This window comes from Pelophylax lessonae, assembly GCF_965119305.1.
Source record: "Pelophylax lessonae genome assembly, chromosome: 1".
NCBI lineage: Eukaryota > Metazoa > Chordata > Amphibia > Anura > Ranidae > Pelophylax > Pelophylax lessonae.
This window is the reverse complement of record NC_138768.1, coordinates 474,762,597-474,781,732: the sequence shown is the minus strand read 5'-3', so window position 1 is coordinate 474,781,732 and position 19,136 is coordinate 474,762,597. Positions and strand designations below refer to the sequence as shown.

Here is a 19,136-nt window from a genome sequence, read left to right as displayed (position 1 = left end):
ATTAGACGCACCTTGCCTTCCTTCCTGTGGGTCTGTAAACGGGTTTGAGTAAAAACCACTGAAAATGTTCAGAAATCGGAACCGGGACCATCACCTTTTAAAGTAAAAGGTCTTGCACCGCCCCAAAAAGAGCCTGTAAGTGGACCGGGGACAGTTGAGCGTTGGAAGGAAGAACCTTACCGGAGGGTAAGAACGAAACTCGATCTTGTAGCTGGGCCGAATGACCTTGCGGACCCACCTGACTTGTACCAGAGGAGTCCACGGGTCTGGGAACCAGCAAAGAGGTCCCCCCCCCACCCCAGATACAGGACAGGTAAGGGCGCACCTTCATGCTGAAGGGGCCTTGTATGCAGACTGGAGAAGCCCACTCTTGACTTGCCAGACCAAGTTTACTTGGATCCTCCAGAGGAGGCCCTGAAGGGCTCAGATCCCTTGTCAGTCAACCCTGAGAGACGAAAAAACGTATGAGCCGAGGAGGGCCCACGTCTACAATGAGGGTCCTTGCCCTTAGTAGCTTTGGGAAAAAAGGTACCCCCCCCCCTTTTCACCGTAAGACCTTTTAATGATGTCATCCAGGGTAGCACCAAACAGCCAATCTCCTTGAAAGGGAGGATTAGTTAAGGCCTTTTTAGAAGCCTGGCCCACAGACCAGCATTTTTGCCAAAAGACAAGTCGAAGGACCACTGCTGAAACAGAGAGCCGAGCCACTAGGGGAGCCGCATCCAAAGAGACATCACAGATTAACTGCAGCCTCTGGACCAGCTGGTCCGCCAGCTCAGCAAAGAGAGCTACTCCCCCCTCCAGGTCACGGCGCAAAAGCCTAGCCCATTCAGGCAGAGTCTGCGACACCAGGGCAGTGGTGAATATCGGCCTCAGTGCCGAACCAGCCAGGGTGTACATATTGTAGGCCACAGCCTTTGTCTTCCTGTCAGCTGGGTCCGTAAAGTCCGGGGACTCTTCAACCCGCATCATGGTTGCCTTGTTCAATCTGGAAACCGGAGGGTCCAACACTGGTGGAACAGTCCACTTCTAAAGAAGGGACTCCTCATAGGGGGTATCTCCTAGCAAAATCGCTTTTGCACCAGGGGATGAGGAGGGGCTCCCACCGCAGACATTGCCGCCCAGAGGGCTCCACTGTCATGGCCACCGCTATTTTCAATGGCAAATCACAGCAAAATGGCCGCGGGTCTACATAAACATGGCTGCCGTGCATTAAGCACACAGGCTAGAAGAAAATGGCGGTACTGTTTGGCACCAAAGGACCCAGCAGGGATCCCTAGGTCTCAGAAAACGGCACAGGCAGGAAAAGGGCCCCTGGCAGGAGCTCCCACCAGTTACACACACACACACACACACACCTTATCGCCTGGTTGCTGGCGGCTCACCCTCCCACCCCTATCACCAGCACAGCACGCTGCCCCCACCCTGGGCTGTGAATCGGGCCACCCCACAGCCCCAGCATCAGTGGATGGGGGGCGAGATGGCCCACAGAGCCCCCCAGACCGATGAGGGGGGTGCCTATTAAGGAGGGGAACCCAAGGGACCGACTGTTCCATGGAGGGGCCCACGTCCACCCCAAACCCCTCCAGGGGAAAGGGGGGGACAGTTACTTACCATACCAGAAACCAGGTGGGCACCACTCCAGACAGATTCCCCCCCCCTCTCCATTGAAATGGGGGGGGCTATCGGGCCAGGAGGAGCGCTAGGACTTGGGCCGAGACCCGGTAGTATGCAACTTCGCGAGGCATTTAACTTGCAGGCCAGCCCCTTCCGGTGGGGCTATGTCGCAGCCTAGACTGGGGTGACCACTTGATCTCTATTATCCAGCCTGTCGACCAGTTTGGCAGTTGATTGTAGATCTCACAGGAAAAAATCCAGGAGAAAAAAAATTCTATCTAAAAAAAAAAAAAATTGCCATGACCAGAGATCACAGGAAGGAACTAGGTCCTTACTCCTGACTAGTACCTATAGCAGAGAGGAGTATACCCCCTGGGACTGCCCATAGGCGTAGCCAGACTTTTTTTTTTCTGCCTAGTGTCCTACTCCTGTATGGGGCAGCATAACCCAATGATTAAGAAGATCAGGCAATGTGTCCGTCAATGAACGAAAGAGAAAAAACTACAATGAAAAATAAAAATTGCAATACATAGAATAATCTGCAAATAATAATGAGATAATAAAAAAAAAAACAAAATTAATGAAAACAAAATACAATATTAAAAATAAAAATAAAACCTATAAAATTTTTATAATATATAAATAATATTCTGCATATAACAGTAATCGGATACCTACAACAATAGATAAAAAATATAAATTCTAAAAAAAAAAAATAGATATACTAAAGTGGAGAATGCAACAATTGGATCTCCCCTCCAGTCCTTTCTGGTATGGTGGGGGTTGGACGGGGGGGTGGGGGGATGGGGGCGAGTTGGCCTGTAGGGGGTGCTGGCCGTCTTTGACACAATGGGTTCCCTTTCCACTGACACCTATGAGGCACTTTTCCTTCCACTTAAACCAATGATGGGGCACTATTCCTCCTATTGACACCAATGCTTGGGAACTATTCCTCTTACTGATAAGGACAATGGGGCACTATCCCTTCCACTGACACCAATGATGGGGCATTATTCTTATCACTAATACCCATTATGGGGCACAACTCCTCCTTCCACTAACCACAGTCCAACCCCCCTAAAGTCTGAGGGACCATAAACTGGCCCTTTGTTTAAGAAGTTTGGAGATCCCTGACATAGTTCATACCATTACAGTGCAGTGCACTGAAAATAAAAAAATCAGCAATCTGCATTTTTCTGTACCGCAAACGAGTGCCAACGCACAGCAACACATCGCAGTGTACAAAAATAGTCCAAAGAAAAAGAAGAAAGTGACCTCTAAGGGTAAATGGCATTACAAAAGCATGTAAATACAAAATAAAACCGTGTGTCAAAACACGTAGTACATGTGCAGTTTCTGTTCTCAAAAGTAATCAAGTAAATTGTTGACGATCACATATAAGCTTTGGCACAGTCTTGCTGGGTTTTCACTGAGACATATTTCGGATTGTGCAAAGATCTATATATTCACATTTAAGCTGTCTTTAGAATATCACAATGTTACAACTGCTTTTATATTTAATGTTTCTCTTTCAGTTTCAACTTGACATTGAACCAAAAGTGTTCTTAAAGCCATCACTTGAAAGTGTAACCCAGACTAATGACAATCAGAGCCAAGCCCTGTCATTTAGTGATGCTGCCAGTAAAGGTAAGTTTTCCTGGAAATACTGGATACTGACTGCATAATGGATGATGGCTTTTTTGCAACAAAAATAAAGCCAAAAGGGGAAAGTTTGGAATTATTTCAGAGTTTTATGGAGGTAGAAGTTTTTCACAAATTCAAAACTGTTAAAGAGATCCAAAAACAAGTTGGTAAAACTCAGTAAAAGGCTGTAAATTCACAATAAAAGAAAAAAAATTGGATTGTTTTAGGAATTTTTTCTTGCAGATTAAGTAAAACAAAAGAACATGATTAAGGGGCACTTAAAAAGGCAAGGTTCGCTTATCCAGACCCCTCCCCTTTACTAATTTGCTGCAGGAAAATATAAAAGAACCCCGTGGGTGAAAAAGTTGGGTAATATATTTTCCTTTTCCCCATAGCGATTAGATGATTGATGTAATTATCTTTCCCCTGCACTGTGCTGTAGCACATATTGCAAGATCTCAGGTATTTGGCTTTTCTGGGATCTAATTGGAAGGGTTGTGACATCACACCCTGCAGCAAGAGCACAGATAAAGCTTGGCAAACACTGCTAGTTTTTTTTTCGTTCAACCCAGCGGGCTGAACAAAAAAAATTGACAGCTCAGGGGAAACTGCTGTACAAACTGTACGATGTTAGTACAGTGATCTCCCCTGCTGTGCTATTGTGTTCTGACAGGGGGGGGGGGCTGTCATTTTAACTCTGGCTTTACTACTACTCGTGTCGCTGCCCTGGACCAGATATTTAGAACAGGAGTTCAGGATTTTCAGATGTCATTTTCTGCATATTTGATTTTGTTCAAGTCAGCCAGTCAGTCTAAAATGCTAATTACCTGGCTGTTGTGCTGATCCACTGGCAATGGTATTTTTCTATTTTCAGTAGTATTTTCACTGACCTCAAATTTGTGCAAATTTGGAGAGTTTGAAAGAGTCAAAATTTTTATACTAATTCTGGGTTGGTGACCCAAAGCATCAACATGACAACCAAGCAACTACAATTTTTTTTTTGTAAAGTGAGGTCAACCGTGGCACTTTCCATGTTTATGACATCTTACTCCTTGAACTTCTCATTTCAGAGATAATTTACCTATATTTTTTTTCCTAGTGTGGCCACAAGAAGAATACATAGTGGAGTATTCACTAGAATATGGATTTCTCCGTCTCTCTCAAAGCACACGGCAGAGACTCAACATCCCAGTTATGGTGGTGACACTTGGTATGTGAAAAGTAGACTTAGAATAAGCAAAACATGGGGACGGATTTACTAAAACTGGAAAACTCAGACTCTAATGCAGATGTTTATGTTTGCCAATCAGCTTCTAACTTCAACTTGTTCAAATAGGCTTTGTCAAAAAAAAACCTGGAAGCTGATTTGTTTCTTTGCAGAGCTACAACAGATTTTGCATGCTCCTGTTTTAGTAAATGCCCCTCAGTGTCTTGGTGTAGCAAGTTACTGATAACACTGTCAGTGTAAAACCAGTTTTTCACTTGTGTCCTGGGAGGGTGGCCATATTTTTTTCAGTTCTGCTGTAATAAACGGAGCAATCTTTTGTAGCACTTTTTTCATTGATTTTGTTTTTATCAATCAAGACTCTTTACATCGCTGCTGGAACTCTCTCTCTGATTGCAACTATCCAGTGCAGAGCTCCAATGACACACTTTGGCACCAGAACAGTTGGTACACGCCCACTGTGCTGAGGACAATGTGAAAGCCTGTATGGTGTACCCTAAACTGTCGTAGGCCATAAATAGGAGGAAGAGGGTGATCACACCATTGTGGGGCATTGTGTCATTCAAAATGCATAGTGGCTTCACAGGCTGGTAGCTGAGAAAAGAACAGACTGGATTGGCAGTAGAAGTAATACATTTAGACTTGTACAAAGATTACTTTGGTTTTTAGAATTAATTTACCATTCCCTGGTTGAACTTCCTCTTTAAAGACTAAAGGGGATAGGGGATTGGGAGCCCTTTCTCTACCTCTGTTGTTGGCAGGTTTTGCCCTTCACCTGATTGTGTGACTGATCAAAATCACTTTAAAGTGGATGTAAACCCTCACATCTACCCAGTGAAGTGAACAGACTCAGATGATACACAGCGATGAAACAAATCCTCCTACATAAGTTTTACTTGCACATCTGCTGTTTTCAGCATTTTACACTGTTTAGAAAGTGCACATCGTGTTACAAATTTTGATTTCTCAATCGGCAGTGGGAGGGGAATCTCAGTATACACTGTGTGAGAGCCGATTGGAGGAAAGGCGCACCCCCCCCCCCCCCCACCCCCACTGTACTGAGCTGTACTGTAAAAAGACAAACAAGCTCTCTGCTAATCTATCTCTAAGCACCCACCCTGACACAAATTTCCAGCAGTTTTTATCTCCTGTGTTTGAGAACTTGTCAGAAGTTACCATAGTTGATAACGGAGAAATGAAGTAGCAGAAAGACATGGGACTCAGAGCTTTGTAGAGAGAAAGTAAACTCTACTGATATGTGGCATAGTTACATAGTAGGTGAGGTTGAATAAAGACAATAGTCCATCTAGTTCAACCTGTGTAGGTATGTGTGGCTGTAATCATCTCCCATACCCCTGAATGTTCTGATCCTTGAGATGTAAGTCTAAGAGTCTTTTGAAAGCCACCATACTACCCGCAGAAACCACCTCTTGTGGTAGAGAATTCCACAATCTTGTTGCCCTAACAGTAAAGAACCCCCCGCGTTGCCTGAGGTTAAAACGCTTCTCCTCTAATCGCATTGTATGCCCTCGAGTCCTCATGCAATCCCTTCGAATGAACAGCTTTTTTTCTAAGCTGGGATCCCCATTAAGATATTTATAAATTGCTATCATGTCCCCCCTCAGACGTCTCTTCTCCAGGGAGAATAAATCGAGCGATTGTAGACGCTCTTCATAGTCAAGGTCCTCCAATCCCCTAATTAGTTTAGTTGCCCTTCTCTGGACTCTATCCAGCTCCAACACATCCCTCCTGAGGACTGGCGACCAGAACTGGACGGAATACTCCAGATGCGGTCGGACCAGAGTTTTATAAAGTGGAAGGATTATAGTCTTATCTCTGGAATGCATCCCTTTCTTTATGCATGCTAATATTCTGTTGGCTTTGGAAGCTGCCGCTTGACATTGCATGCTGTTTCCTAATCTATCATCAACCAAGACTCCCAGATCCTTCTCCATTTTTGATTCCCCCCAAGGGCTCCCCTCCTAACGTGTATTGTGTTTTTATGTTTTTAGTCCCCAAGTGCAAAACCTTACACTTCTCCACGTTAAACCTCATTTGCCATGTCGTTGCCCACTCTGTTATTTTGTCCAGGTCATTCTGTAGGATATCTGCTTCATGTTGTGAAGTTATTGCCCTGTCCAATTTTGTGTCATCTGCAAAAACTGATATCGAACTACTGATCCCGACCTCAATGTTGTTTATGAATAAATTGAACAAGGTTGGTCCCAAGACTGAGCCTTGGGGGACCCCTCTTACCACCTCAGACCAGTCTGAGTATGCGCTGTTTATTACTACCCTTTGGACACGCCTTTTTAGCCAGTTCCGTATCCAAGAGCAAACCCTGCTATCGATACCTGCAGACCTTATTTTATAAATTAAGCACTTGTGGGGAACTGTATCAAACGCCTTAGCGAAATCCAAGTACACCACATCCACTGGTCTCCCCCTATCTAGCTCACAGCTCACCTCCTCGTAGAATGTTAGGAGATTGGTTTGACAAGAACGCCCATTTGTAAACCCGTGCTGATTACTGCTGATGATGTTGTTGTCCTTAGCAAACTCTACGATATAGTCCCTTATCATCCCCTCCAGAAGTTTACATACTACTGATGTCAAACTGACAGGCCTATAATTTCCCGGGATATGCCTCTGGCCCTTTTTGAATATTGGAATCACGTTAGCTTTCTTCCAATCCCCTGGTACATCTCCTGTCCTAATACTGTCAGCAAAGATCAGGAACAGTGGTCTCGATATAACCTTACTGAGTTCCTTGAGTACTCTCGGATGTATGCCATCCGGTCCTGGTGATTTGTGCATAGGTTAGATTTCATAAATGGGTTTTACATCCACTTTAAAGCAGAAGTAAACCCATCAATTTAACAGTTTCCCAAAATAGTTATGGTAAAAGGATTGTAAATGCAGAAGTTTTTTTTCTTTTTTTTCTTTTTTTTTTTTTTTTCTTAATGCATTCTATGCAATAAGATAAACCTTTTGTTTGTAGCAGCCCCTCTAATACTTACCTGAGCCCATCTTTATCCAGCGATGTTGCAGGAGTTTCTCACATGCCCGGGACTCCCCTCCTCATTGGCTGAGACAGCAGCGTGGCGTGATTGGCTCCCGCTGCTCTCAAAGTGAGGCAGCCAATCGGGAGAGAGGGGGTGGGCCCAGGCTGCGGGTCCATGTCTGAATGGACACGGGGAGTTGTGACTGGGCTTGGGAGGAGGGGCCAGAAGAGTGACCCAAGAAGGAGGATCAGGGCCACTCGGTGCAACACCAACTGCGCAGAACAGGTAAGTATAACATGTTTTAGATATATATATATATTTTTTTTTTTTAGAGACTTTACAATCCCTTTAAGGGCATGCCATGAGTGCTGTTTGTCACATTTGCCTGTTCTCTCAAGTGAACTGTCAAACTGCTGCGGTCATAACTGATCACATGTGTAGCACTTTAGCAACTGCAGCTCAAAGAGAAGCTAATATGGCTGCTTCCTTGGCTGTAAAGGATACAAGGGTTTAGTTCTGCTTTAATAAACAATGTCGGCTATGTGGAACTTTAGGTCAGACACCAGCAGGTAATGCCCAGCGTCTCCATCCCTGTATCAGAAAAAACGAAGGTTGAAAAGGATTAAAAGAGGTGCATGGAAGCCAGCCACCCACCAGTCTGATGTACTCACCCTCCAGTCTGCCACAAACCAAGTAGACCTGTCTCATGATATAAAGAACAGGGGTTTAGTTGACACGCATTTGCAAACGCATGTGTAAGCTGCAGGGCCACTACAGGGCACCCTGTTTTACCTGCAGTCCTAACACTTTTAATTTGAGTGTCTCCACAATGGGAGCACATGGCTGCTAATGAATGGATAGGAGGCAAGTGGCCTGTAAAGCACAGTGCCTCCATCCCTAATTTCATAAAATATTTGGGACTTTACATGAGACAAGCAGGTCATGCTATTGGTCTCCATCCCTGTATATGAAAAAACTGGGGTCAAATCAGACTGCATCCACCAAAAAACGCACGAAAATTTCACGGTGGGACGCCTCCATCCCTGGTTACATAAACAATGTAGGCTATGTGGGACTTTAGGTGAGGCACCAGCAGGTAATGCCCAGCGTCTCCATCCCTGTATCAGAAAAAACGAAGGTTGAATAGGATTAAAAGAGGTTCATGGAAGCCAGCCAGCCCCCAAAATGTCTAATCCACTCTGAGAATAACAGAAGAGAGATACTGTATATACTATTAAGAGGTTGAATCTGGTGAATACCATCGGAAATCTAATTTTTTTATTTAAAATATATATGTAATATATTATGTATGACGGACTCCGTTGTCTTAGGCAGGAAGCGTGATAAAAGCTCCCTGTGCCCACTGCCACTTATGCTGGCCATACAAAAACAATGTCTTCCTTCAAAAAATAATTTTATTTTAAGAAGGTTTTGTTGGATTTTCTAATCGTTAGTGGGGTCAAAACGGCATTTGTTTTCGACCACAGTGACGGGAAAATTTGAAGCATCAGTATAGAAATCTTCTTGGTCAAAGAAATTTTCAGACAGTGTATGTGGTTTTCATTCAGAAATTAATTCGTTTTAAAACTGAATGTTAAAAGCAAGTGAAATGTTCATTCTTTCATTCATCGAATGTACAAAGATTTTTCGTATAAATATTCTCATCCGAAAATTGATACTTGTATGGCCAGGATAAGGCTCAGTTCACACCTATGCAGTTTGCTTTTGATTGTTTTTTGCTGTGCGTTTTGTGTTTTTGCAAATGTAATTTTGCTGCGATTTGGGTTTTGCATTCTTTATGCTTTTTTTTTTGGCAAATTTTGTTGTTGGGCAGATGCAAAAACGCACTACATGCTTTTCTGCAGCTTCTCCAATGACGTCTATTGAACAAAAAAAGCAAACAAAGTACAGTTTTGCTTTGAAAAGGTCCCTGACCCTTTCCAATTAGGCAGCGGCTAAAAAAGCATAGATGTGAACTTGTCCCATTGGAAACTATGTTAAATGAACTGTAGTGCGTTTCTGCAAAAAAACACCAAAAAACGCATAGGTTTGAACCAGGCCTAAGACGTTTAGTAGCAGGAGCATGCTTCTTTTTTTGACACACTTTGGCACCAGAACAGTTGGTACACGCCCACTGTGCTGAGGACAATGTGAAAGCCTGTATGGTGTACCCTAAACTGTCGTAGGCCATAAATAGGAGGAAGAGGGTGATCACACCATTGTGGGGCATTGTGTCATTCAAAATGCATAGTGGCTTCACAGGCTGGTAGCTGAGAAAAGAACAGACTGGATTGGCAGTAGAAGTAATACATTTAGACTTGTACAAAGATTACTTTGGTTTTTAGAATTAATTTACCATTCCCTGGTTGAACTTCCTCTTTAAAGACTAAAGGGGATAGGGGATTGGGAGCCCTTTCTCTACCTCTGTTGTTGGCAGGTTTTGCCCTTCACCTGATTGTGTGACTGATCAAAATCACTTTAAAGTGGATGTAAACCCTCACATCTACCCAGTGAAGTGAACAGACTCAGATGATACACAGCGATGAAACAAATCCTCCTACATAAGTTTTACTTGCACATCTGCTGTTTTCAGCATTTTACACTGTTTAGAAAGTGCACATCGTGTTACAAATTTTGATTTCTCAATCGGCAGTGGGAGGGGAATCTCAGTATACACTGTGTGAGAGCCGATTGGAGGAAAGGCGCACCCCCCCCCCCCCACCCCCACTGTACTGAGCTGTACTGTAAAAAGACAAACAAGCTCTCTGCTAATCTATCTCTAAGCACCCACCCTGACACAAATTTCCAGCAGTTTTTATCTCCTGTGTTTGAGAACTTGTCAGAAGTTACCATAGTTGATAACGGAGAAATGAAGTAGCAGAAAGACATGGGACTCAGAGCTTTGTAGAGAGAAAGTAAACTCTACTGATATGTGGCATAGTTACATAGTAGGTGAGGTTGAATAAAGACAATAGTCCATCTAGTTCAACCTGTGTAGGTATGTGTGGCTGTAATCATCTCCCATACCCCTGAATGTTCTGATCCTTGAGATGTAAGTCTAAGAGTCTTTTGAAAGCCACCATACTACCCGCAGAAACCACCTCTTGTGGTAGAGAATTCCACAATCTTGTTGCCCTAACAGTAAAGAACCCCCCGCGTTGCCTGAGGTTAAAACGCTTCTCCTCTAATCGCATTGTATGCCCTCGAGTCCTCATGCAATCCCTTCGAATGAACAGCTTTTTTTCTAAGCTGGGATCCCCATTAAGATATTTATAAATTGCTATCATGTCCCCCCTCAGACGTCTCTTCTCCAGGGAGAATAAATCGAGCGATTGTAGACGCTCTTCATAGTCAAGGTCCTCCAATCCCCTAATTAGTTTAGTTGCCCTTCTCTGGACTCTATCCAGCTCCAACACATCCCTCCTGAGGACTGGCGACCAGAACTGGACGGAATACTCCAGATGCGGTCGGACCAGAGTTTTATAAAGTGGAAGGATTATAGTCTTATCTCTGGAATGCATCCCTTTCTTTATGCATGCTAATATTCTGTTGGCTTTGGAAGCTGCCGCTTGACATTGCATGCTGTTTCCTAATCTATCATCAACCAAGACTCCCAGATCCTTCTCCATTTTTGATTCCCCCCAAGGGCTCCCCTCCTAACGTGTATTGTGTTTTTATGTTTTTAGTCCCCAAGTGCAAAACCTTACACTTCTCCACGTTAAACCTCATTTGCCATGTCGTTGCCCACTCTGTTATTTTGTCCAGGTCATTCTGTAGGATATCTGCTTCATGTTGTGAAGTTATTGCCCTGTCCAATTTTGTGTCATCTGCAAAAACTGATATCGAACTACTGATCCCGACCTCAATGTTGTTTATGAATAAATTGAACAAGGTTGGTCCCAAGACTGAGCCTTGGGGGACCCCTCTTACCACCTCAGACCAGTCTGAGTATGCGCTGTTTATTACTACCCTTTGGACACGCCTTTTTAGCCAGTTCCGTATCCAAGAGCAAACCCTGCTATCGATACCTGCAGACCTTATTTTATAAATTAAGCACTTGTGGGGAACTGTATCAAACGCCTTAGCGAAATCCAAGTACACCACATCCACTGGTCTCCCCCTATCTAGCTCACAGCTCACCTCCTCGTAGAATGTTAGGAGATTGGTTTGACAAGAACGCCCATTTGTAAACCCGTGCTGATTACTGCTGATGATGTTGTTGTCCTTAGCAAACTCTACGATATAGTCCCTTATCATCCCCTCCAGAAGTTTACATACTACTGATGTCAAACTGACAGGCCTATAATTTCCCGGGATATGCCTCTGGCCCTTTTTGAATATTGGAATCACGTTAGCTTTCTTCCAATCCCCTGGTACATCTCCTGTCCTAATACTGTCAGCAAAGATCAGGAACAGTGGTCTCGATATAACCTTACTGAGTTCCTTGAGTACTCTCGGATGTATGCCATCCGGTCCTGGTGATTTGTGCATAGGTTAGATTTCATAAATGGGTTTTACATCCACTTTAAAGCAGAAGTAAACCCATCAATTTAACAGTTTCCCAAAATAGTTATGGTAAAAGGATTGTAAATGCAGAAGTTTTTTTTCTTTTTTTTCTTTTTTTTTTTTTTTTCTTAATGCATTCTATGCAATAAGATAAACCTTTTGTTTGTAGCAGCCCCTCTAATACTTACCTGAGCCCATCTTTATCCAGCGATGTTGCAGGAGTTTCTCACATGCCCGGGACTCCCCTCCTCATTGGCTGAGACAGCAGCGTGGCGTGATTGGCTCCCGCTGCTCTCAAAGTGAGGCAGCCAATCGGGAGAGAGGGGGTGGGCCCAGGCTGCGGGTCCATGTCTGAATGGACACGGGGAGTTGTGACTGGGCTTGGGAGGAGGGGCCAGAAGAGTGACCCAAGAAGGAGGATCAGGGCCACTCGGTGCAACACCAACTGCGCAGAACAGGTAAGTATAACATGTTTTAGATATATATATATATTTTTTTTTTTTAGAGACTTTACAATCCCTTTAAGGGCATGCCATGAGTGCTGTTTGTCACATTTGCCTGTTCTCTCAAGTGAACTGTCAAACTGCTGCGGTCATAACTGATCACATGTGTAGCACTTTAGCAACTGCAGCTCAAAGAGAAGCTAATATGGCTGCTTCCTTGGCTGTAAAGGATACAAGGGTTTAGTTCTGCTTTAATAAACAATGTCGGCTATGTGGAACTTTAGGTCAGACACCAGCAGGTAATGCCCAGCGTCTCCATCCCTGTATCAGAAAAAACGAAGGTTGAAAAGGATTAAAAGAGGTGCATGGAAGCCAGCCACCCACCAGTCTGATGTACTCACCCTCCAGTCTGCCACAAACCAAGTAGACCTGTCTCATGATATAAAGAACAGGGGTTTAGTTGACACGCATTTGCAAACGCATGTGTAAGCTGCAGGGCCACTACAGGGCACCCTGTTTTACCTGCAGTCCTAACACTTTTAATTTGAGTGTCTCCACAATGGGAGCACATGGCTGCTAATGAATGGATAGGAGGCAAGTGGCCTGTAAAGCACAGTGCCTCCATCCCTAATTTCATAAAATATTTGGGACTTTACATGAGACAAGCAGGTCATGCTATTGGTCTCCATCCCTGTATATGAAAAAACTGGGGTCAAATCAGACTGCATCCACCAAAAAACGCACGAAAATTTCACGGTGGGACGCCTCCATCCCTGGTTACATAAACAATGTAGGCTATGTGGGACTTTAGGTGAGGCACCAGCAGGTAATGCCCAGCGTCTCCATCCCTGTATCAGAAAAAACGAAGGTTGAATAGGATTAAAAGAGGTTCATGGAAGCCAGCCAGCCCCCAAAATGTCTAATCCACTCTGAGAATAACAGAAGAGAGATACTGTATATACTATTAAGAGGTTGAATCTGGTGAATACCATCGGAAATCTAATTTTTTTATTTAAAATATATATGTAATATATTATGTATGACGGACTCCGTTGTCTTAGGCAGGAAGCGTGATAAAAGCTCCCTGTGCCCACTGCCACTTATGCTGGCCATACAAAAACAATGTCTTCCTTCAAAAAATAATTTTATTTTAAGAAGGTTTTGTTGGATTTTCTAATCGTTAGTGGGGTCAAAACGGCATTTGTTTTCGACCACAGTGACGGGAAAATTTGAAGCATCAGTATAGAAATCTTCTTGGTCAAAGAAATTTTCAGACAGTGTATGTGGTTTTCATTCAGAAATTAATTCGTTTTAAAACTGAATGTTAAAAGCAAGTGAAATGTTCATTCTTTCATTCATCGAATGTACAAAGATTTTTCGTATAAATATTCTCATCCGAAAATTGATACTTGTATGGCCAGGATAAGGCTCAGTTCACACCTATGCAGTTTGCTTTTGATTGTTTTTTGCTGTGCGTTTTGTGTTTTTGCAAATGTAATTTTGCTGCGATTTGGGTTTTGCATTCTTTATGCTTTTTTTTTTGGCAAATTTTGTTGTTGGGCAGATGCAAAAACGCACTACATGCTTTTCTGCAGCTTCTCCAATGACGTCTATTGAACAAAAAAAGCAAACAAAGTACAGTTTTGCTTTGAAAAGGTCCCTGACCCTTTCCAATTAGGCAGCGGCTAAAAAAGCATAGATGTGAACTTGTCCCATTGGAAACTATGTTAAATGAACTGTAGTGCGTTTCTGCAAAAAAACACCAAAAAACGCATAGGTTTGAACCAGGCCTAAGACGTTTAGTAGCAGGAGCATGCTTCTTTTTTTTAATTTTTTTATTTTTTTGTATCGCCTGTCATAATGGGGTTAACAAAAAAAATAGAGCAGATAATTGCTACAATAAGGGCTTAATTTATACTGTGAAACAGCGAAAGTAATAATATATATTACTTTTTAATATATAAAATAATAAATATACAGAAGTAGGAGATATGGGTACTTTAACTAGGAGTCAGACATGAAGCTATATGAAGGGTGGAAGGGTGATATAAATCTTTTATATTAAAGTAGTATTAAAAGCCAAGACTTTTTTTTTTTTTTTTCGTGGATATGATCATTTTAAGTATAATGATCATATCCTGGTAAAAGTTTAATTTAAATGTAATAGTAATGCCTTTATATTAACTCCTGTCTATCAGCCTTCACCTTCTCTGGGTGTTGTGAAGTCTTTTAAAGTGTTTTTTATTTTTTTTTTTTAAAAACAACAAACCTGTTATACTTACCTGCTCTATGTAATGGTTTTGCACAGAGCAGTCCTGAGTCTCCTCTTCTGGGGTCCCCCACTGACGCCTCTGGCTCCTCCTGCCTTCACAGTTCCCCAATAGCAAGCTGCAAAGTATAGTATAGAGTTCCCCTATAGCAAGGTAAAAAAACTTCTGCCTTTAGAACCCCTCAATTCCTGCCCAGGACTACATGTCCCATGAGACATTGCTCCTCACACATTCACAAGTTCTCAGGCACTTACTGACATGTATGGAGGGTGTACTGAGCTGTTTTACTGACATGTATGGACGGTGTACTGAGCTGTATGTGTGCTTCCCTGTATTTCCTGATATGTAAACAGATAATGCATTCTGTATGCAGGACAGCTAATTGGGCTGGCCAACTAATTGATTATCAATTAGTTGTCCATTAGTTGTTTCGGCCCTACTCATTTTTCACAGTCAGTAGGCCTGGTGTTTTGTGCTTTAAAAGGAGATTTGATGTCGCCTCTAGGCATGATGTAATTGGAGGAATGGAACCTGCAAAAATAGAACTGTTTGTATTTTACTAGGCCTGTAGTGTAATGTCATCTTTTTGTAATGGTGGAGGCTCTGTTCTACTTTGTCTAAAATTCTGGGATGAAAAAAATTTGTTGAGGGCTGAATATAGGCTCCCAACCAACACATTGTGAACCTTTTCCTCAATACTAATGTTAATTGTTCTTCACAGACCCAACACGAGACTTATGCTTTGGGGACAGGTTTAGTCGTTTTCTGCTAGACGAATTTCTTGGGTATGATGATATTCTTATGTCAAGTGTGAAAGCCCTGGCAGAAAACGAGGAGAACAAAGGTGTGTATCGCAGATATGTGAGCCATTCAGATCACTGTGATTTGGCTTGTGGACAGTCTAAAATTATATATTTTTTTCAGGTTTCCTAAGAAATGTGGTGTCCGGTGAACATTATCGATTTGTCAGTATGTGGATGGCTCGCACTTCATATCTTGCTGCCTTTGTCATTATGGTTATATTTGTGAGTTTATTTTCTAATTTATTTCATCATATTTTATGACAAAACCAGTTTACAGAAGTGCATTTAGGTGTGGAACCCACTGTAGGAAGTATGCAATGAACTGTTAGTACTCTGATATGGCACTTTTCCACTGCAAGTACCGGCTCGGCTCTACTTGGCCCTGCTTGGCCGGTTTGCTTTTCCACCGCATGGTACGGTGTAGGAGCGGTACGATATGGTACGGTATGGTTTGCTTTTCCACTAAAGTAGTACTAAAGTTAAGTGGGTGGAATGTGGGTGGGATAACAACGATTCTCTGACCAATCAGTGGCTAGTAGTGACTGCATGCAAAGGATTGTGGGATATGGTACCGGGTATGATACCTCTTGGAACCACAATCGAGGTGGTACTGTTTTTGAGAGCCGTACCATTCGGTTCCATGCAGTGGAAAAGTGCCGCCGTACCGAACCGTTCCTACACCATACCATGCGGTACCAGCAGTGGAAAAGCACAAAAGCGAGCCGAACCGTTCGGTTCCATGCAGTGGAAAAGCGCCAACAGAGAATGCTTTACATATTCATAGATAACTGTTAGTGCTATATAAATCCTGTATAATAATAATAATAGTAATAATATTAATGGTAGTTTAATTCCCCCCTAGTGTCTTGTATAGCTTTGACATTCAAGTTCTTCCTGAAAAATTTCTCCATGTCGTTTCTATTGAGCCAGGGAAGGGAGTTTTAAATCTAGCTTTGCCTTCTCTATAATGAAAATCAAATTTAAAAAAATAACTACAGTAAGGCTGGCCATAGATTAGAGATGCACCGAAATTTTGGCAGCCAAAATGTTAAGGCCCAGATAATGGCGCCGAAAACGCACATGATTTTTCCGTGATTTTACCACTTTTTTTACTGTGCTTATTCTGTGTTTTTCATAGGTCATGTGACTCAAAAACCACATCAAAAATGTAACAGGTGCATTATTGATGCGTTCTTGCTACGTTTTCAATGCATTTAAACGGGGAGGTGTGTTTTTTTTTTTTCTGAGTAAAAATGCAGCAAGCAAGATTTTTTTTTTTTTTTAACACCACAACAGAAGCGCAACGGGCCAGTATGAAGACGGGATGCATTTTTCTTGAGCTTTTCATCCTGCCTCCGAGACATTGTATTCTGACTGCAGGGACTCCCTGCTGTTGGAATATGCAGATCAGCAACTGCTGCCCATTGACTGCAACTGGTAATCGAGAAAAATTTTCCAACACCCCTGTTTGACAGATTGTTAAATTGACTTCTGTTGAGCAGGAGCTGAAATGCAGCTGGTCCCTGCTGAACAGGCTGAAATTAGATCCATTTATAGTCCGCTTAAGGGTCCTTTCACACGAGCGCTCCGATCAGATACGCCTGTCAGTTTTTTAGGCGGATCTGATCGGATGCTCCATGCATCCCTATGGGGCAGCAGATGTCAGCGGAGACATGTCCGCTGACACCCGCTGCCATCCGCATCTGATCCTGTCCGTGAAATCCGGATGGATGGAAACCCTATTTTCCATCCGTCCAGGGGATCGTATCGGATGAGAGCAGACAGGCAGTCCCCTGTCATCCGATTCCCCCATAGAGATGCATGGGGCTCTGACACCTCCCTCTCCGCACACAGAGCAGAGAGGGAGCTGTCACTTGCCTGCTCAGCGGGGATCTGTGTATCGATCTCCTGCTGAGCAGCACGGATCCGCTTACGGATGTGGACTGTGTGAAAGAGCCCTAAGGCTGCTACAGAGTGTTTGGGGGAGGAACTCCTGTACTAAAATATCTCTGCTGAAGATCAAGATATAATGTTATGAGTAATTGTTCTCTATGATTGGTGAAGAACAGCAATTAAAAAAAAAAAAAAAAAAGTTCTGTGTCTCGAACTTTCTTAGAAGTACATAGGGACACATAGATTCAGAAGTTACTAGGGTAGAGTCTTCTCAACCAGGAGACGGCACTGAAAAACCACTCGGCTATTTTTTCTGCAGCACCTCAAAGGTTCCCTTTTTCAGTTCCCCCCTAAATGCACTGAAAACCACATGTCACTTCTGATTGTTAATACTTGGGTGTGGGAGATTCTGGTTTGCATGCTAAATGCAGGCATTTTACAACGAGTAAACCAATGTTCTAAATATGGATTGGTCGCAATACAGTGTCCATGGCCACATTATCCCATTGTCAACTAGTGACTGGTTAAAAATGCTTCTTGAACCTAATTTAAACTATATAAGATTGCCAAGTTTCATAAAAAAAAAATCCAGTCTGAAATTTTAGCGTACGTATGGTTTTTAAATTGTGTACTTATGTTCCTCTTTAGACTCTCTCGGTCTCCATGCTCCTACGGTATTCTCATCATCAGATATTTGTCTTCATTGGTAAGTGACTCTTTAACCACTTTACCACCGGAGGATTTTGCTGTCTTACGTCCAGGCCACTTTTTGAGATTCGGCACGGTGCGACTTTAACTGACAATTGCGCGGTCATGCGACGCCGTACCCAAAGGAAATTTGCGGCCTTTTTTTTCCCACAAACAGAGCTTTCTTTTGGTGGTATTTGATCACCTGTGCGATTTTTACTTTTTGCGCTAAAAACAAAAAAAAGAGCGTAAATTTTGAAAAAATAACAATATTTTTCACATTTTTTTTTATATGAAATTCCCCCAAAAATAAAATGTAAAAATCAAAATTTTTTTACATTTTTGGCCAATTTGTTTTCTGCTAACTATGTTTGGTAAAAAAAATCACAATAAGTGTATTTTGATTGGTTTGCGCAAAAGTTATTGCGTTTACTAACTAAGGGAAAGATTTCTGTCATTTTTGGTGTTTTTTTTTTTTTTTTTAACAAGTAGTGGCGGCGATCTGCGATTTTTTTTTTTGCGGGACTGCGACATTGCGGCGGACAGGTCAGACCCTTGACTGACATTTTTTGACACTTTTGGGGGTACCAGTGACATTACTACAGTAATCAGTGCTAAAAATATGCACTGTTACTGTAAAAATGACACTGGCAGGGAAGGGGTTAATTTTATTGGAGAGGGAGGGGTTAATGTATGCCTGGTGCTTACTAACGTGTGTGGGGGGAGGTGACTGAGTGACACAGGGACAGGCTATGCTGAACCCTGCAATGTGTCACTGTCTGTCACTTAGGAGATCCGCCTGCTTTGTTTACACAAGCGGGCGGATCTCCAAACTCGATTCCCCGACGATCGGGGAAGAGCGGCGGTGATCACCTGCTGGCCCGACTCCCGCTGTGACTGAATACAGCAGGAGCGAGCCTCCGGCGGCGCGCGTGCGCCGCCCACAAGGGGAGGAGTCCAGCGAGGTAGGTCTACGTCGCTGGACGGGAACTAACCACTTTGCCGCAGTAGAGCTTGAGTGAGCGGTCGGCAAGTGATTAATC

The 19,136-nt window shown here is 43.0% G+C and overlaps 1 protein-coding gene across 3 annotated transcripts in view; it reads left to right on the top strand.

The window, feature by feature from the left end:
• TMEM259 (transmembrane protein 259) overlaps window positions 1–19,136 on the top strand; it is a 59,051-nt gene that overhangs the window by 26,524 nt on the left and 13,391 nt on the right. For all 3 annotated transcript variants that reach the window (XM_082243321.1, XM_082243322.1, XM_082243320.1), the window contains 5 exons: window positions 3,153–3,264; window positions 4,361–4,471; window positions 15,432–15,554; window positions 15,635–15,735; window positions 18,055–18,112. In XM_082243321.1, the coding sequence (XP_082099447.1) occupies window positions 3,153–3,264; window positions 4,361–4,471; window positions 15,432–15,554; window positions 15,635–15,735; window positions 18,055–18,112 (505 nt within the window). The remainder of the gene's footprint in view (window positions 1–3,152; window positions 3,265–4,360; window positions 4,472–15,431; window positions 15,555–15,634; window positions 15,736–18,054; window positions 18,113–19,136) is intronic.